Here is a 21,722-nt window from a genome sequence, read left to right as displayed (position 1 = left end):
GGGTAGAAACTCATATTTTGTTGGTTGTATTTTTCCCTATTTGTATGTTTTGTTATTTTTGTACACGCATCATTTTCCTTGTCCTTACGATGTAATCTAATACACCTTATTACCCATAATACGAAGTCATTTGTAGTTATATACAAAAATCAGTACATGATTACTGTTTGATCAATCTTAAATATCATCCGATTGTTTATGATATTCAAAAAAATAAATATGATATAATATAAATTCATTTTCACCATTTTATTCCCAGAAACTAAAAAATCAAATAAGTTTATCGAATAATATGATATGTGTTAAAATTGTTGCATGCCATATATATATGTTTTTGAATGTATATGTGTTATTGTGACGATAAGCTTGTTATGCTTAAGTCTAATAAATATTCTGTTTTGTATATGAAAAGCTCAGTTGTCGAAAGTTTAAACATAGACCCCGTTTAATGGCGCAATTGATTTCGCACAGTTACGGCATGAAATAGTTAATTTCCACTCAAATTTCTGTTAAAGACTGTAATATGTATATTTCCGGGGGAACTAAGAGAACTTGCTGTTTATTTTTAATTAAGGACTCGAAATAGAAACACACTACTTAGTAGCTTCCTATTCCTAAGAATGTTTTGATAAAGGCATACAAGATTACATGTTATATTTCAGCAGCTACATACTTTTAGGATGCAATAACTTCCAGCTAGTCCTCGGAGCGAGAAACTCTACTTAGATGCCTTATCTTTTCAGAAGCTCCACGGAGCAGAAAAACACACATTAGATGCCGTAATATAGTAGCAAACATACCTTAATTAAATGCCTTAAAATTTCAAGAACGCTTTGGGGCAAGCAAACACTTTTTAGATGGTCTCCGTGGAGAGCTCGCAGAAGATGCCTTATATTTACACGAATGCCTCGGAGCAGAACTTCTAGGTTATTTCGTCTATTTCTCTAGTGTGGATCATACATAATAGTCCTGATATTACTAAGTTGGCCTGTGAGCAGATCTTCAGTTAAGACCGAATGATTTAACGAAGGACTCAGCGTCTTTCTTAAACCATGAAGGCCTAATATTTCAAACTAGGGCTCGTAGGTAATCTTAATGCAGGTGCCTCATATTTCAACAGATAACACAGAACCGATATAAGTAGATGCCGTATATTTGCAAATGGTCATTAGAGCCGATTAAAAGGCAGATGCCGAATATTTAAACAAACGAAGCGAAGCCGATCGTAAAGAAGATGCCGCATGTTTTAACGTGGCCTCGGACTCGATATGTATATATGCCGTCTATTTCCATGCAGGCCCCTAAGCCGAACTTACAGCAGAAGCCGTATATTTCAAGGTAGAATTTTTGAAGCAGACATACGCTTTACACAGGTTGTTTTGATGCATTGATTGGAACTGATACAGCGTGCGCTAAACATATGCCGTCAGGTATACGTACTGTTCGTAACTCATACCTACCATATACGTATTTGCTTCAAAGACGGTTATGAAATACTTACCACAGATGCCGTCTTTTAGAGTGTATGGTTGGGAGCAGCTACACACCGGGTTGCCATCCCCGTCACTGACACACTCGGTACGATTGTTTTTGAGTGTGCATAGGTCGGGTTCATCATTGTCATCGTCGCATGGCTCACCGAGGTCATCACCCACTAAGGAATACATATGTGTGATTATCTTAAGCAATCTTGTTACTTTGTTAAGGGTATTTCTTTAATGATGTACATCGCAGGTATTAAAAGAACAACGAATGTATTCAACTCTCATCTTCAATTTAAAAGTAAGTGATTACCAAGAACAAAAGGCTATCTGACGAATGTTTTTCTAACGACAGGAGCCATATTTAATAAGAACATAAGATTTAATGTAACGATACAAGTAAATACCCATGTGTTTATTTGACATTGGCAAGACTTGGCCACCTCATTAACAGTGTTTAGGTCTGTCTATAGATGAGCATGGACCAAAGCGATTGTATTTAACTCTTTTACTTAATGGTCTATGCAATGCATGAATCATTTTATATAAGGATATTTATTAGTTTCATCTTATCTATAATGGGTGGAAGAGTATCCAAAAGGTCACGCTTTTAATTGCCTATTTCGAAAAAAATGTTATTGATAAATAAACACTTTTGAATATAATATGAATACCGATATAAACCCTAGGCTCTAAAACCCATTGGCCGAGCCCGTGGGAATCAACCAACTCTGCACTAAATTCTAAATATTGTTATGACACTATGGTATTAAAAATAAGAAGAATACACCAAAATATTGTATTTTAAAATGATATCAGTCTTTTTTGATTTTATATCAGTAAACCTTCCATATCAAATTTAAACGGTATGCATTGAGGGGGTGACGATAAGATTTGTACCCAAAGAACCCAAAGTAATGACCCTCATCCGATAACATCAAATTCTCGATCCCGCCCTTTGGTGGGACAATCTATTCTGACAAGCTAAACCTCTATCCTATTTTAACAGTAATAAAGAAAAACCCACAACACTTGTCTTCATCCTCGTCGTTTTGGAGACCCACGTTCACACATTCGCATTTGTCACTCATGCATGCGAGATCGTCACGGCAACAACCGTCAGGGAACAGCGTGCAGTCGTCTCCGTGACCGAGTTCCACTGAAATTATAATGTTAGAGTGAACAACCTAAAGGATTTCGAGTTGTAGTCTACTCCTACATTTATTACAGATGTAACCCGATAACCTCCATTCGTGTAAAACGCACCCACACACACGCACGCGCGCGCACGCACGCACGCACGCACGCACGCACGCACGCACACATGCACGCAAACACACACGCACTGCATTGTCAAGGAAAAAATTGTTGGCGGGCGTTTAAGTGTCATAGTTACAATTTATACTAAAAACTGTCCTTTCTTTATTTCAAGTTTGCTTCGGGGGAAAACAGAGTCATTCCCTTAATAAGGTATGCTATTTCACTTGAATTCGAATCATTAATATGTTCCTGAAATAATTATTTTCTATTGGTCTGATTCAAAATGCATAATAAAGTCTTGAAACCAACTTATTTCTCATTTTAAATTGACTACGAACATTCTAGGAAATTAACATAAATTCAGAAATGTCTAAGATGTTTTATGAATACCGCTCCCGTTTTATTTTCGTCCCATCAAAGATATATGTAAATATACGTTCTCTTGGAAAGTACCATATTATGGATTTAAGAACACATTTCCTTATATGTTTGGGGGTTTCATATTTAGTTTTTATGACATGCCTGTTTCATTACATATATTATTATGCTTATGTAGCGACTGATGATAATGATAAATATGCAAAAATCTAACATATGTTCACGCACATGTATAATTGAAAAGTAATCGCTTAACTTTTTAATGGAAACTGATAATTGAATTCGTTTCTGAAATTCAATTGATAAGTTTACCAAATCGCTTTGCATATATATAAGAAATGCGTTGAAGAATTATCGTTGCCAAATTCGTAAAATGATCTAACATACATTGTCTCTCTTTCGAGGCAATTGGCAATCATTTTTAAATTTTCATTGAAATTTGGTGAAGATAAAACTAACAACAATCGAACCCCGTTGGCTCAAACTCCTATGGACCGGCAAAAATACCTCAAGCCTCGGAAAATTCGAGTCAAGCGTATACGCTTACATTGTGTTAAAAGAAATAAGTTCTTTACATACACTTCGAGTCAACGAGATAATCGAGCAAAGCAAATTCGAACCAACGGGTTTCGACTGTAATAATTAAACACATCCAATACTGTTGCAAAACATTATTAAAAATAATTGAAAAGAAAACCCCATAAACTATGCATCATAAGTATCTGCGAAGAGTTCGATGCAATTTAATACTTTCTGTGCTGGCGTTTTATTATTTAAGTGCATCAATTACATAAAAACACAGAATAAATGTAAAAACTCAAACATCTGCTAACGCTCAATTCCATAGATATCGTTTATGCATCAGTCTATTATAACCACACCACGAGGTCCGGGGGTATACCGGAAATATCCGGGGAAATGGGCCTTGTTTTTACATTTCAGGTGGCCCCGCAGTGCCGGGTGAATGCGGTGGTTTCGTCTTCGCTCAAAATATAGCGGGGAAGTTGCCTTACCTATGATCCCTGGGCTGCGGGGGCATTTGGCGGGGAATAGACAAGAAGTTCGTCCCCGCAGGGCGGAGATTTGACCCGGGGTTTGCTGGACCGGAAGTCCACGCTATTACCCGGATTGGGGGGAGGCATGGTTACAATTGACTGGTGCATTAATATGTACATTCATAAGCAGTCGTGTGATATAATAATCACAGTATTAAATCGAAAATATCATTTGCCAAGAGCATGGAAACAGACGAATTGAACCCTAAACTAACCCAAACATTCAATATACGAACGTTTTAGGGATATCTACAAACAGCTCATAGAAATATGTAATTTACATACAAGTCAATTTATTTCATATATCAGTGAACGCACATTCCACATTGTATGTATTTTGAAAATTCACACATTCATTGTCTTCAGCACCCACAAGAAGACGGCACGTGCATACAACACAAACCTCCCAGCCATGCGCACCTCTCACTTCACGTTTTAGGACGCACTCGACATATATGCACTCCAACAACGGTAAGTAGTTGCCATGAAATGCTAGTTGCAAGAAAACGGTATTTACTTAAATCACCAATCGCAAGCGCATCCGAAATCCGCTTACTTTCTGAACGCCCCGCCATATATACACTCAACCAAAGCAAAGCAGTCGACATGAATTTCAAATATCCTTTCCGGGGAAAGCGTACCCAACCTCCGGTGTTTTCGAGCACGCCCTCGTATTAAAACAGTACTTCAAAGGTATGTCAATGGTTATATTCACAATATCATTCACTTGGACAGCGCACCCAACATCAAGTTCATTTCAGATGGCACTTTTTATTTAAAAATATATCGGAGAAGTGTAACCTCAAGAATTCTTTATTTATAGACTCATTTAAAATCAGTATGTTGACGGGTTTAACTTACCACATTCGCCTCCGGGCATGCGCACTTCACATCCGACGCACTCGGGAACGCATTCTCCATTTATACACTCCTGACCATTGCCGCAAGGGCAACTATCTCCATCGTCACATGAACACTCTGAAGGATAAAGAATATTAATCACAGAGTTGTTGAGAAAAAATGAATATAGAAGTAAAATTTTGGTCATCCAAGTATGAGTAAATCTCGAAAGACATTTCATTGTTCCTAAACCTTTCAGATACAACATAATTTAACCAACCAGCTAGTACAAAACAAATACATCACGACTTAATCACATTCGGCAATTGATGTGTTTGGTATTTGAATATTGATATAAGAGACGGTAGAGGTTTCGGTTAGTATCTGTAGCTATGTATTTATGTATCTTTTTTCAGGAAGTCTTTATTAAAAGCTAACACTTATAAGATGGTGTCGGAGGAGAACTCACAGAAAATGCCTTAAAATTTAAACGAAGGCCGCGATCAGAACTTTCAGCTGATTTTGTCTATTTACATGGTACATATATTATAACAGGATATTCTGCATATTACTAAAATGGCTTTGGGACAGATCTTTATTCAATATGTTTCAACGAAGGATTCAGAGCCGATCTACAGCATTTGCATCACACTTCAATCTATGTTTTGGTGCCGATCCTTATGCAGATGCCGTATTTTCCAACGTAAAACTCGGAGCATATATCAGTGAATGCAAATTAAATGCAAGTTGTCCTGGGAGCCGATGTTAAAGTAAATGCCAAATATTTCAACGCAGGATGTGAAGTCAAAAAAGCATACAGCTTATGCCTAATGTTTCAACGTTGGCATCGGAGATGCCGTTTTTTTCATGTAGGCTACGAAGCTGATCATAACAGCAGGCACAGTTCATTTCAACGTAAGACTTGGACCCGATCTATCAGCAGATGTGGCATTTTTTTAAGTAGGTCTCGAACCAGATCTCGCAGTTTATACCGTTCATATTAACATTGGACTCCGAACGGATATTACAGCATATGACGTATGTTTAAAGCAGTAGGTGCCGTATATCTAAACGTTATCCCCGGAGCAGAACTGTGTTAGATACCGTATAATTCAACATTTTACAAGGAGCAGATCTAACAGCAGATGCCACTTATTTCAATGTAGGCCTCGGACCCGATCTAAAGGCAGATTTCGCATATTTTTACGTAAGACTCACAAACCGATTTTTCAGTAGATGTCACATATTTAAAAGTAAGACTTAGAACCGATATTTCAGCAGGTGCCGTATATCTTAGGGAAGGTTTCGGATAAGATCTTACAGCAGATGCCGTATGGTTCAAACTATGACACGGAACCGATCTAAATGCAGATGTAGAAATATTTCAACGCTGACCTTGGGCCTTATTTAACACATATGTCGGATCGTTCAAGGTACGACTACGAGTCGATCTTACAGCAGACATCACATATTTCAACGTAAGACTCCGAGCCGATATGTAAGCAGATGCCGATTATTTCAACGTTTAAAAACGAACATTTACAGCAGATAATTACTGTTTGAACGTTGGCATCGGAGCAGATACCAATGGAAGCCATCCATTATCGTGTTCACGTCGAAGAAGATTTTGCCGAAGTTGCAGTCTATTTTCACGTAGGCACTCGAGCAGAACAACCAGCAGGTATCGTCTATTCAAACTTTATTCCCGGAGCAGAACTACATTAGATGTCATCTTTCTCGTTGAAAATTCGAAGCAGACATACGCTTTATAAAGGTTGTTTTTTTGCACTGATTGGAACTGATATACCGTGCGCATGAAATATGTCGTGATTTGCACGTACTGTTCGTAGCTCACACCTACCTACCTACCATATACGTATTTGCTTCAAAAACGGTTATGAAATACTTACCACAGATGCCGTTTTCTTCAAAGAATGGGTCAGAGCAGCTACACACCGGGTTGCCATCCCCGTCACTGACACACACGGTACGATTGTTTTTGATTGTGCATAGGTCGGTTTCATCATTATCATCGCAAGGCTCACCGAGGTCATCACCCACTAAGGAAAACATATGTGTGACTATATTAAGATATCTTGTTATTTTGATAAGGGTATTTCTTTAATGATATACATCGAAAGATTAATATAACAAGAACCGTATTAATTTCTCATATAAAATTTAAAATAAGTGATTACCGAAAACAAAAGGCTATCTGATGTGTTTTTAACGATAGGAGCCATATTCAATTATAACTTTAGATTTAACGTAACGATACAAGTCAATCACCAATTTTGTTCATTTGACGTTGGTAAGTATTGGCCACCAAATTGAAATCTTTTAGGCCTTTCTTTGGATGAGCATGGACCATGTGATGATATTAAACTCCTTTACTTATTGGCCAATACAATGATGAAATCATTGTGTGAAAGGATATTAATTTATTTATCTTGGCTATAATAAGCTCAGGAGTATCCCAAACATCACGCTTCTAAGTGACTATTTCGAAACGAATGTTATTTATAATACACTGTTGAACATAACATGAATACCAATATAAACCCAAGACTCTAAAGCCCATTGGCCTCCCAATCAACTCCGCTTTAATTTTCAAAATGAACTTGTTATTATGACACTATGGTATTAAATATACCAAAATTATATTTTAAAATGATATCGGACTTTTTTTGAGTTGGTATCGGTAAACCTCCCATATCAAATTAAAACGTTATGCATTGAGGGAATGAGGATAGGATTTGTACCCAAAGAAACGACCCTCACCCGATGACATCAAATTCTGGATCTTGCCCTTTGGTCGGACATTGGTTGTACTTGCAATCTTATTCTTACAAGCTATATCTCATTTTTTTCAACATTAATTAACAAAAACCCACAACACTTGTCTTCATCCTCGTCGTTTTGGAGACCCGCGTTCACACATTCGCATGTGCCATTGATGCATGCGAGATCGTCACGGCAACAGTCGTTAGGGAAAAGCGTGCAGTTGTCCCCGTAAAGAAGTTCCACTGAAACGATAATGTAAAAGTTTACAGCCTAAAAAACTTCGAATATGTTGTTAAAACCTTCATTCATTACAAATGTTACCCTGACACCTGCTCTAGTTTTTAACACACACACACGCGCGCACGCACGCACGCACGCACGTACGCACCCACCCACACCCCTCCACACACACAAACACAAACACGCACACGCACACGCACACGCACACGCACACGCACACGCACACGCACACACACACACACACACACACACACACACACACACACACTCACACACACACGCACATGTATAAACGAAAGTAATCGTTGAATGTTTTAATGAAAACTGATTATTGAAGTCGTTTCTGAATTAAAATGATAAGTTACCCAAAGCGCTTTTGATATATATATAAATGTGTCGAAGAAATATCGTCGCCAAATTCGTAAAATAATCTAACATACATCGTTCCTCTTTTGAGGCAAATGGCAATTATTTTTGACTTTTCAATGAAATTTGGTGAAGATAAAACTAACTACAGTCGAACCCCGTTGGCTCAAACTCCTATGGACCGGCCAAAATACCTCAAGCCTCGGAAAATTCGAGCCAAGCGGATATGCTTACATTGTGTTAAAAGAAATAAATCCTTTACATACACTTCGAGTCAACGAGATAATCGAGCTAAGCAAATTCGAACCAACGGGTTTCGACTATGATAATCAAACGCATCCAATACTGTTGCAAAACATTATAAAAAATAATTTAAATGAAAACCCCATAAATTATGCATCATATGTATCTGCGATAGAATTCGATGCATTACAATACTTTCTGTGTTGGTGCATATTATTCAAGTGTATCAATTACATAAAAAAACCACAAAATAAATGACAAAAACTCAAACATCTGCTAACGCTCAATTTCATAGATATCGTTTATGCACCAGTCAATTGTGACCACGCCCCCCCCCCTCAGATTCGGGGGGATAGTCGGAGAAACGGGCCGTGTTTTGAGATGGCAGGTGGCCCTGCAGTTGTGACGTAATACCGTAATACTTTAATCAAAGTTATATTTAAGATATAATTAAGATTTAATTAAATGTATATGTGTCTACATACTGTATGTTTAGTAATGTAGGGCATATTTGATTGTCATTTGAATATGGAGATGGTTGACAGCCGACCTGGTACAAATGTACAAAATGGTCATGTTAATTACAAAAACGGCTGTATTCCTGTGGTTGTAAAGCTGTCATATGTAGACAACAAATTAGTATAAGAGAGATGATTTGGGATGTGAAAACAGAGTTGGGTTAGGCAAGGCAAGTGAAAGTGAAAGTGGCCCCATTTATAATTAATAACTGTATCTGCGCGTAAGTGTTCGTATGTTTGATTTAATGAATGTTTGACCTAAGTTTTCTGTGAACGTTTTTTTTTTCATGAACAGCGTTTTGATCTTAATATTCAGAACACATTTTCTTTTTATGCAATATTTTACAAAGCTTATATGTTACCTTTACCACACTAAAACACCCTTTCATTCAACATGTGCATTAATTCCGTTCTGTCCTGCTTATCAGCAGATATCTAACACAGTTATTTAGGCCCAGATTGAAGATTCGGTATGTTTATTATTTGACAACTTTTAATTTCATAATTATTCCATTATTTTAAGAAAACTAATACGTAAGTGATTCAATTAATTTATTAAATAACTCACATCCTAATAATCAGTTTTACAAGTGACTTCACAGGAGTCCAACAATTTTGTTGAAATTCAATATCTTGAACATATCATCTCCAATCACTTTTAAGAAACCTGGTCTTTCTTGACCACTATCTTTGTTTATCTTTGTACAACTTTGTACATCTTCATAGTTATAAGAAAGCTAAACTCTAGCTTAACATGTTACCGTCATGCTTATCATCTGATAACTTACAACCTTGTAATTGATTCATTAGTTTTACCAAACTAATCTGTGAGTTACTTAAATAATTTAATTAGATTACTTACTACCTAACAAAGAATTTAATTAGTGATTTCGAAATTGGAAATAACTTGCCATATTCAGGCGATACACTTCATTTAATGACATCTAAGAAATTACTTTTCGTTTTGCACGCTTATGGTTATGATTACAATATCCTTCACTTGGACAGCGCACCCAACATCAAGTGCATTTCAGATGGAACTTTTTATTGAAAAATTCATTCACAGTCGTCAATCCTTCACCACGTACTTTTCACCATCTTATTTCAAACACGCGTTTATTTCACCCGTCCATTCGGATAAGTGTTACCTCAAGAAAAAACTCTATATTTATAGACTCTTTTCAAATCAGTATGTTTACGGGTTTGACTTACCGCATTCGCCTCCGGGCATGCGCACTTCACATCCGACGCACTCGGGAACGCATTCTCCATTTATACACTCCTGACCATTGGCGCAAGGGCAACTATCTCCATCGTCACATGAACACTCTGAAGGATAAAGAATATTAATCACAGAGTTGTTCAGAAAAAATGAATATAGAAGTCAAATTTTGGTCAAGTATGAGTAAATCTCGAAAGACATTTCATTGTTCCAAAACCTTTCAGATACGACATAATTTAACCAACCAGCTAGTACAAAACAAATACAAGACGACCTAATCACATTCGGCAATTGATGTGTTTGGTATTTGAATATTGATATAAGAGACGGAAGAGGTTTCGGTTATTATCTGTAGCTATGTATTTTTGTATCTATTTTTAGCAAGTCTTTATTAAAAGTTAACACTTTTAAGATGATACCGGAGGAGAACTCACAGAGAATACCTTATAATTTAAACGAAGGCCGCGGAGCAGAACTTTCAGCTGATTTTGTCTATTTACATGGTGCAGATATTATAACAGGATATTCTGCATATTACTAAAATGGCTTCGGGACGGATCTTAAGTTTATTCAATATGTTTCAACGAAGGATTCAGAGCCGATCTATAGCATTTGCATCACACTTCAATCTATGTTTTGGTGCCGATCCTTATGCAGATGCCGTATTTTCCAACGTAGAACTCGGAGCATATATCAGTAAATGCAAATTAAATGCAAGTTGTCCTGGGAGCCGATGTTAAAGTAAATGCCGAACATTTCAACTCAGGATGTGAAGCCAAAAAAACATACAGCTTATGCCTCATGTTTCAACGTTGGCATCGGAGCCGAACTCAGTAGATGCCGTTTTTTCATGTAGGCTACGAAGCTGATCATAACAGCAAGCGCAATTCATTTCAACGTAAGACTTGGACCCGATCTAACAGCAGATGCGCATCTTCGAACGTAGGACTCGGACCCGATCTATCAGCAGATGCGCATCTTCGAACGTAGGACTCGGACCCGATCTAACAGCAGATAGGGCATAGTTTTAAGTAGGTCTCGAACCAGATCTCGCAGTTTATACCGTTTATATTAACATTGGACTCCGAACGGACATTACAGCATATGTATATGTTTCAAGCAGAAGGTGCCGTATATCTAAACGTTATCCCCGGAGCTGAACTGTGTTAGATACCGTATATTTCAAAGTAAGACTCGAGGCTGATATTACACTAGATGACGCATATTTCAACGTTTTACACGGAGCCGATCTAACAGCAGATGCCACATATTTCAATGTAGGCCTCGGACCCGATCTAAAGGCAGATATCGCATACATTAACGTAAGACTCAGAACCGATTTTTCAGTAGATGTCACATATTTAAAAGTAAGATCTAGAACCGATATTTCAGCAGGTGCCGTATATCTTATCGAAGGTTTTGGATAAGATCTTACAGCAGATGCCGTATGGTTCAAACTATGACACGGAACCGATCTTAATGCTGATGTAGAAATATTTCAACGCTGACTTTGGGCCTTATTTTTTTTTTGATCGTTCAAGGTAAGACTACGAGTCGATCTTACAGCAGACATCACATATTTCAACGTAAGACACCGAGCCGATATGTAAGCAGATGCCGATTATTTCAACGTTTAACACCGAACATTTGCAGCAGATAATAACTGTTTGAACGTTGGCCTCGGAGAAGATACCAATGGAAGCCATCCATTGTCGTGCTCACCTCGAAGAAGATTTTGCCGGAGTTGCAGTCTATTTTCTCGTAGGCACTCGAGCAGAACGACCAGCAGGTATCGTCTATTCAAACTTTATTCCCGAAGCAGAACTATATTAGATGTCATCTTTCTCGTTGAAAATTCGAAGCAGACATATGCTTTATAAAGATTGTCTTTTGCACTGATTGGAACTGATATACCGTGCGCATAAATATGTCGTGATTTGCACGTACTGTTCGTGGCTCACACCTACCTACCATATACGTATTTGCTTCAAAAACGGTTATGAAATACTTACCACAGATGCCGTTTTCTTCAAAGAATGGTTTAGAGCAGCTACACACCGGGTTGCCATCCCCGTCACTGACACACACGGTACGATTGTTTTTGATTGTGCATAGGTCGGTTTCATCATTATCATCGCAAGGCTCACCGAGGTCATCACCCACTAAGGAAAACATATGTGTGACTATATTAAGCAATCTTGTTATTTTGATTAGGGTGTTTCTTTAATGATATACATCGAAAGATTAATATAACAAGCACCGTATTTAATTATCATATTAGATTTAAAATAAGTGATTACCGAAAACAAAAGGCTATCTGATTAGTTTTTAACGATAGGAGCCATATTCAATTATAACTTTAGATTTAACGTAACGATACAAGTCAATCACCATTTTAGTTCATTTGACGTTGGTAAGTATTGGCCGCCAAATTGAAATCTTTTAGGCCTTTTAATGGATGATCATGGATCAAGTGATTGTTTTTAACTCCTTTACATATTTGCCAATACAATGAATGAAATCATTGTGTGAAAGGATATTGATTTCTTTTATCTTGGCTATAATAAGCCCAGGAATATCCATAACACCATGCTTCTAATTGACTATTTCGAAATGAATGTTATTAATAATAAACTGTTGAATATAACATGAATATCAATATAAGCCCTAGACTCATAGGCCGAGCCAGTGGGAATTAGGGCGCCCGTTCTCCCAATCAAATCCGCTTGAATTTTCAAATTGAACTTGTTATGACACTATGGTAATACGAATATGCAGAATAAACCAAAATATTATATTTTTAAATGATATCGGACTTTATTTAGTTGATATCAGTTAACCTTCCATATCAAATTTAAACGTGATGCATTGAAGGGATGACGATGAGATTTATACCCAAAGTAACGACCCTCATCCGATTACATCAAATTCTCAGTCCCGCCCTTTGGTGGGACATTGCAATCTATTCTGACAAGCTAAATCTCTATCCTATTTTAACAGTAATAAACAGAAACCCACAACACTTGTCTTCATCCTCGTCGTTTTGGAGACCCGCGTTCACACATTCGCATATGCCACTCATGCATGCGAGATCGTCACGGCAACAACCGTCAGGGAACAGCGTGCAGTCGTCTCCGTAAAGAAGTTCCACTGAAATTTAAAGTCAGGATTTACAACCTAAAGGATTTCGAATTGTAGTCTACTCCTACATTTATAACAAATGTAACCCGGCAACCTGCATTAGTGAAAAACGCGTACACACGCACACGCACACACGCACACACGCGCACACGCGCACACACGCACACACGCATACGCACCCGCACACACACGCACACTCACGCAATTACACAAGCACACGCTTGCACGCACGTACGCAAGCACACGCTTGTACGCACGTACACAAGCACACGCTTGCACGCACGTACGCACGCACACACATACGTACTGCATTTAACACTGATGCATCCTAGTTGTATTGTTTTTTTCAGAAAAAGTTTGAGAGGCTTTAACATGTCATAGTAACAATACTATAAATATCAAAGCAGCTCTGATGCGGTAATCATAAAACATCTTAAGTCCTTTCTGTATTCTTTCGGGGCATGCGCACCCAACTTCCTGTAAATTTGATAACGCTCTCGTCATTAGAAACATTACTTCGAACGGCATGTTTTTACAATACCATTCACTCTCTATCCATATATATATTACACCCGTTCATTCGGATAAGTGTTTACTCAAGAAATCTCTCTATTTCACTCTCTTTAAATCAGTTATGTTAACGGCAAGTACTCACCGCATTCGCCTCCGGGCATGCGCACTTCACATCCGACGCACTCGGGAACGCATTCTCCATTTACGCACTCCTGACCATCCTCGCAGGAACACTCTATAGGATTAAGAAAAATAATAAGGACACTTTTTAACAATCAACGAGTGGTTGAAAAACATGAATACCGAAGCGGAGTATTGGTCATCCAAATCAGTGCAATTTTCGAACGACATTTCATAGTTTCCAAATCTTTGAAATACACATGCACGTGCTGAATTAAACACACCAGTTTGTATTAAACAATAAAAGCACAATTTAATCAGAATCAGTAACTCATGTGTTTGAATATTAATAAAAAGGACGGTAATACCCGTATAGAATTTTCAGGTATTATCCGTATAGAGTTATATGTACCCAAAGATCGGGCCCCAATTTCTCGAAACTTCTTTAGTCCCTTATAACAGGATTAAGCTAATCTCACTATTTTTGCTGTTCTATAAAATGTGTTATATTTACTTCTTCAAGAATTTTTAGGAATTATGTAGGAATAATCTGTATGATTATCAGAATAAACACTTTTTTATTAATCAAAATCCTTTTTCAGTATGTATCTTGGCTAATTGAAATAAGCGACTTAAGCCTGTTAAGAGAAATTGGGGCCAGAAGGCTGGAATATAATAATTGAGATATCAATATTGACTTATTTTTGTCAGAGTATTACAACGAAATTTTAGGTAGACATCTTTTAATTCCAACTGTGTTCGCTCTAAAAATAAACATCACGATAAAAACACATTTGCACTCAATTAATGCATGTAACAAACACTTTCCAAAGTTCCACACTTTTACTCACCTGGAAGACACTGTCCACATTGAAAGGCTCCGTTCTTGACAAACGCGTAACCCGGCTCACACATACAGATGTTGAAACAGCCGTACTCCTTACAGATAGCATGCGGGTCGAAGCAGCTTCCGCACCCGGAACAGTCGCCGCCGACATGAGCAGCTTTGAGTAAGGAAATCATAGATTAAAGGTGGCCTAGCTTTGTTTATACGTCTCGATGTTCAGACAGGTTTAAACTGAGATACAGTCAAAACTCGTTATGTCGAAGTCGTAGGGACCTCGGGGAAATACTTCGAGGTAACGAACATTCGTAAAAAAACACAGTTTTTTATCGTTTTTATATGTACATTTGATGACGAACGTGACGAGTGACATAACACGAGGCTACATGAGGAAAACACTTGACACACGTTCACTTGTCAAATTATTGTATGACGTACACTGAGAAATATATCCTATATCGAGCGCTGGTGGCAGAGAGAGATGACGTACACGGAGAAATAAATCCTATATCGAGCGCTGGTGTCAGAAAGATGACGTACACGGAGAAAGATATCATATATTGAGCGGATGTGCTAGTCGATAAAGTTTACGAGGCAGTCTGTAACATATCGAGCGGTGGTGACAGAAAAATGACGTACACGGAGCAATATTTCATTTATAGAGCCCGTGTGGCATAAGATGACGTATACTGAGCAGAACATCGTATATCGAGTGGGTGTTTTAAGAAACTTAGAGATTGGAAATGTTTGTGTATTGCTTATACGTACGATAAATGCCTTGACACGAATTGTTGGTAAAGGTTTTGATATTATCATTTTGTTTCAACTGAAATCGGCAGCAGGCTTATCTGTTTTGTTATAGATTAATACACGGCGTAGTGATACTTGGTCCACACTGGTTATCGAACACTAGCATATCTTTCTAAACTGGTTCGCGCTTGCCTCCCTTTAGGATTTTAATAATAAAATATCTTCAAGCAGTTCAATAATTTTTTATTTATTTAGTCAAGATATTATTTTAAGATCGCCAACATTGGTTTTAAGGCGAAAATTGAATTCACGGGCGAACTTTCTACGGGCCGAAAAATAATAATCGAAAATCGGCCCGGGCCGCAAAACTGATAATCGCTGAGTCATGCTAATAATCGCGAAATCCCTGAACAAATTTGTTATAATATATAGTTACATATGTATTAACAATATGTTTATAATAATGGTTTCGATGTAATATTGTTTTTGATTTATTTTAACACATTGTAGTCATGTTGTAAAGCCCAATCTTATTATAATAAAATGTCTGAATGCATCCATAATTCAAATCATTGGTTAAAGGATTCGTAAAAGATTCTTAATGAAACAAACATACGGCCAGAATGCTGTCCGCCACTGCCGCCGTTCCCACCGTCAACACCTCCAGCACCGCCAGCACCACCAGCACCACCATCACCGCCATTTTCGCCCGTCCCGCCGCCATTAATATCGCCATCTTGAAAATAAAAAGGATGGCGTGAACTTTATTGTTTACAGAGAACTCATTCATACAAAATACTAAATAAAATATTATTTATATTAAATATTTTTAAAAAGACTTGAACTAACGATTTTAGCTTTATAACTTTCACATATAGCCCGTAACGTAGCCGGAATATTCAAATCAGATTAAATTAATACCATGTCCTTTGCTGCTACTGCTGCTGCTGCTGTCGTCACTACTTAAAATACTGCTACACAGGCTGCAATGAGGATCGGTACTGGTGCTTTGCACACCCTCGCTACTACTGTCACTACTGCTGCTGCTGCTGCTGCTACTACTACTACTGCTGCTGCTGCTGCTGCTGCCTCTCGTTAAGTCCGACAGGCTAATTCTGATACGGCCTTCCGATGATGATGATGATGAAGATGATGAAGAGCCCAGGTCAAAGACATTAAGACCATGGACGTTCAACAACTGCACGGCCAAGCATGCAACCTGTGAACAAAGAAGTTATGGTTATATCTATGAACTAACGGATATTGTTATCGCATTTTGTTATTTAAGACAATAGAAACAAAGTTTACGCTTTTTAATACTTTATTTCATGCTTATATTGTTTTGTGTATGTATCACTACAGTGATTCTTTGGTGCAATTTACTGCCTTCCTAATGTTGTTTCCTTTGCGTAAATCTTCATTTTTCCTAAAAGAATATTTTATTCCAAATTAGTCAAACGCAGAAATATAACACAATCCTGTAAAAAGGCGTAATCTTAAACACCATACAGTATGCATGCAAAATATATAAAATGTGTTTTTGACATTATATAAAGTAAAGTAAAGTGTTTGTTTATTATAGTGTCACCCTCTTAGTTAAGGGCCAGCCCGTTGGGCTTATGAGACACCTACATTCGTGAACATCTTTACCCCGATTCCTTATCCCAAATGCCAGGCGCCTGGCAGGAAGGCAATCGGTACCTCTCGATTTAACTAGCTGCTGGGCCGGCAACCGGTCATGTCAGAACAAGCCCCTTTTAAGACTCGAGCCTTCGACCTCCCGCTCCGTAGGCGGACGCCTTAACCACAAGGCCACGGAGACATTATATAAGCTTTTTTTTGCCTGATTTTGTAACTTGAACAAATTTCTTTTTTTACCCATTTTGCAAGGCACAGGCGGTAACAATAATTAAAAAATTCAATGCTCTATTCTACAGTTTAATTATTTTCACAGTAAGTCCTTTGATTATGTATATTGAATATAATACTTAATTAAAAATTGTTTAAGCAAATATGATTGTGTTAGTCGGATGAGTGTTATTGTATCATTTGCAAACGTTATTCCGTTCAAATAATCATTCACTCACGTTCACATAATATATTCATGCAGAGGCGTACCTAGGCCTTAAAAACATGTAGGCCCGATGGATCTATGTGAGTTCGGGAATAAGCCCCCCTCTCTTCCCCAATTTTTTTTTCTAAATAAGAAGCAAAATGGTGAAATTAAGAAGCATTTCAGGAGAAAAACCAAAAGCACAAGTGCATCCATTTTATATGCAAATTACACACACTCTATCAAATATGCAATGACTAAAATAAAATCACCTTACACATAGTTAAAATAAGCACCGAACTTGCATTGGCCATAATTAAACAAACTCTTGAGTGTTTTAGTTTTTATTGCTTTGTCGGGTTATTTGATTTTGTCATTCTCCAAAAAAGCTGTATACCGAGGCTTACAAGGCCTATATGTAGCTACGCCACTGTTCATGAACGTGTACAATCAGACATAAACGAGAGTTTAGAATTAAACATTCTCGAAATTGAAATGATGTCTGTTACAATATGAGTTTGATATATCAACCGCACATATTGAAAGACGCTCGATTTTCCTTTCTGATACCATACAATATCTTTGGTCATACGAATTGCAAACTGAGCGTTAAAATTTGAAAAGCGATATTTCCTTAGTATCATTATCATTAATGTACAAGAAACAGATGTAGGTATTTCTCTTCCCCTCCGGTAACATTTAATATTAGTCAGAATGAAATGAAAAAAAGTATTTAACTCACCAAATATACCCTCATCTTTGAATTATCCGTCGTATTCAAAAATTGTGACTTACTAAATGTTGGCTGGTAAAATATATAGCTGTAATTATAGGAGAAAAAATATTGATTTGAAACGTGGAGTTAACCAATGTCGTTTCAGCTGTCGACACAAACATGATAAAACAAAAATTGTTCATTGGATAGCCATTGTATAAATATATATTAATATCATACCTTACATAAATTATCCCTTCTTTGTGTGATAAAGTTGACCGGTCCGTATATCAATGTATTTTAATAAAAATCCAGTTTTTATGACGTCAGAGGTCCATATTATGTTTTTGGCCGGTCCGGACCTCGCCAAAAATATAATATGGACCGCTGACGTCATAATTATAACAGTTGAGTGCTGCCTGCAAATTTTACAACGACATTTTTATCGCAAGTAAACATTATTAGATTTGATAAATAAAACACATCAAGACGCTTTAAAATTATTAAATGGTAAAAACAGTGTTCGGTATAATATAAGAAATATAACACACCACTTCGGGCCATATGGCATTATAAGGACCGGCCAGTCAGCCCCCTAAGTTGAATGGACCGAGGCTAACGTATACACTTTCGGTGGCTGACTGGCCGGTACTTATAATGTCCTAGGACCAGCAACAACATAATGTGGATTGCTGACGTCATAAAAACTGGATTTTTATTAAAATACATTGATATACGACAATTAACTTTATAAACACATATAAGGGACACATTTATGTAAGGTATAATATAAAAAAAAAAAAAAAATTGAGAAAAAAAGTTTTGCTCGTCTGAGACAGTTTGGTAACACATTTTGTACGTACAGTTAGCATAAGGTAGTTTCGTGAATTTCTCGTAAGAGTGACCATTTGATTCAGTTGACAATGGGAAACAGAGTGACCAAAGGAGTCAGGGTGACAATCATAGCTAAATGTGACCATAGTTGTTTGAGTGACCATAGTAGTAAGAGTGACCATGGGAGTCAGGGTTTCCATTATAGCCAAATGTGACCTTAGAAGGTAGAGTGACCATAGGAGTCAGAGTGACCATAGTAGTCATGGTGACCAAAGGAGTGAGAGTGACCTTAGGTGTCAGGGTGACCATAATAGTTAGAGTGACCATAGGAGTCAGAGTGACCATAGTAGTTAGACTGACCATAGGAGTCCGGGTGACCATAGGAGTCAGTTTGACCATACGATTCCGGTTGGCCATAGGTGTAAGTGTGACCAAAGGAGTCAGAGTGAACATAGGGGTCAGGGTGACCATAGGGGTCAGGGTGACAATAGTATTCAGGGTGACCAAAGAAGTCAGGGTGACCATTGGAGTCAAGGTGACCATAATAATAGGTCTGATCATTGAAGTCAGGGTGACTATAGGAGTCTGTGTGACCATAGTAGTCAGGGTGACCTTAGCAGTGAGGGTGACTAAAGTGTTAGAAGGTACAATAGTTGTTAGGTTGACCGTAAAGGTCAAGGCGACCATAGTAGTCAGGGTGAGCATAGTAGTCAGGGTGTCTGTAATGATCAGTGCGACCATAGTATTACGAGTGATAACAGTGATGAGGGTGATCATATAAGTTATGGTAATCATAGAAGTCATGTTGACTGTAATGGTCACGGCGACCATAGAAGTAGTACGTGATCATAGTAGTCATGGTGACCATATGAGTCAGGGTGTTCATAGTAGTCAGAGTGACCATAGTAGACAGGTTGGCCGTAGTTCAGGGCGACCATAGTAGTACGTGTGATCATAGTAGTCAGGGTGACCATAGTAGTCTGGTTAACCGTAGAGGTCTGGGCGACCATAGTAGTACGTGTGATCATAGTAGTCAGGGTGACCATAGTAGTCAGGTTGGCCGTAGTAGTCTGGGCGACCAAAGTAGTAGGTGTGATCATAGTAGTCAGGGTGACCATAGTAGTCAGGGTGACCATAGTAGTCTGGTTAACCGTAGTAGTCTGGGCGACCATAGTAGTAGGTGTGATCATAGTAGTCAGGGTGATCATAGTAGTCAGGGTCACCATAGTAGTCTGGTCTGTTAACCGTAGAGTTCTGGGCGACCATAGTAGTACGAGTGATCATAGTAGTCAGGGTGACCATAGTAGTCAGGTTGGCCGTAGAGTTCTGGGCGACCATAGTAGTACGTGTGATCATAGTAGTCAAGGTGACCATAGTAATCTTGTTAACCGTAGAGGTCTGTGCGACCATTGTAGCAGGTGTTATCATAGGACCCAGTGTGATCTTTGTCAGGGTGACTATAGTAGTAGGTTTGAACATAGAAGTCAGGGTGACCACAGTAGACAGACTTACGCTAGGAGTCATGGTTACCATTAGACACAGGGTAACACTTGAGTCCGGGTGATCTTTAAAGTCAGGGTGACCATAGACGTCAGTGTGACCATAGGAGTCTGGATGACCGTAGAAGTCCGGATGATCATTACAGTCAGGGTGACCGTTAAACGTACCGATTAACTTTATATACACAAATAAAGGACACATTAATGTAAGGTTTAATATTAAAATTTAAATTATGAGAAAACAGTTCTGCCCGTCTGAGACTTAAAGGCTGGTAGCACATTTTGTACCTGTTAGCAAAAGGTAGTCTCCTGAATTCCTCGTAAGAGTGACCATTTGGGTCAGTTGACAATGGAAGTCAAAGTGATCAAAGGAGTCAGGGTGACAATTATAGCCAAATGTGACCATTGTAGTTAGAGTGACCATAGTAGTAAGAGTGACCATAGGAGTCAGGGTTTTCATTATAGCCAAATGCGACCGTAGAAGTTAGAGTGACCATAGGTGTCTGAGTGACCATAGTAGTCATGGTGACTAAAGGAGTCAGGGGGACCTAAGGTGTCAGGGTGACCATAGTAGTTAGAGTGACCATAGGAGTCAGAGTGACCATATTAGTAAGAGTGACCATAGGAGTCAGGGTGCCATACGATTCCGGGTGACCATAGGTGTTAGGGTGACCAAATAAGTCCGAGTGACCATAGGGGTCAGGGTGACCATAGGGGTTAGAGTGACTATTGGAGTCAGAGTGACCATAGTAGTAAGAGTAACCATAGTAGCCCGGGTTACCATAGGAGTCAAGGTGACCATATTAGTTAAGGTGGCCATAGAAGTCAGGGTCACCATTTGAGAGAGTTTGATCATAGAAGTCAGT

The 21,722-nt window shown here is 38.2% G+C and overlaps 1 protein-coding gene across 1 annotated transcript; it reads right to left on the bottom strand.

The window, feature by feature from the left end:
• Window positions 1-936: 936 nt before the first annotated feature.
• Window positions 937-20,695, bottom strand: LOC128204913 (fibropellin-1-like). Its single transcript, XM_052906315.1, has 15 exons — window positions 20,509-20,695; window positions 19,718-19,986; window positions 16,824-16,974; window positions 16,372-16,491; window positions 15,013-15,165; window positions 14,184-14,276; window positions 13,406-13,537; window positions 12,400-12,549; window positions 10,378-10,494; window positions 7,909-8,040; window positions 6,925-7,074; window positions 5,036-5,152; window positions 2,509-2,640; window positions 1,502-1,654; window positions 937-944 (listed from the first exon to the last, which is right to left on the bottom strand). The coding sequence occupies exons 1-15, from the start codon at window positions 20,693-20,695 to the stop codon at window positions 937-939; spliced, it is 2,064 nt and encodes a 687-aa protein (XP_052762275.1).
• Between the last annotated feature and the right edge of the window lie 1,027 nt (window positions 20,696-21,722).

This window comes from Mya arenaria, chromosome 10, assembly GCF_026914265.1.
Source record: "Mya arenaria isolate MELC-2E11 chromosome 10, ASM2691426v1".
NCBI lineage: Eukaryota > Metazoa > Mollusca > Bivalvia > Myida > Myidae > Mya > Mya arenaria.
The sequence above is the reverse complement of the archived record's forward strand: the minus strand, read 5'-3'. Positions and strand labels throughout refer to the sequence as shown.

Coding starts and splice junctions, on each gene's coding strand:
- LOC128204913 (XM_052906315.1), bottom strand. CDS start 20,695: ATGGTCGCCCAGAACTCTACGGCCAACCTGACTACTATGGTCACCCTG. Junction 15,166..16,371: donor TGGCGGACAGCATTCTGGCC/GTATGTTTGTTT, acceptor CCTTACTCAAAG/CTGCTCATGTCGGCGGCGAC. Junction 5,153..6,924: donor TGAAGAAAACGGCATCTGTG/GTAAGTATTTCA, acceptor TTTATCCTTCAG/AGTGTTCATGTGACGATGGA.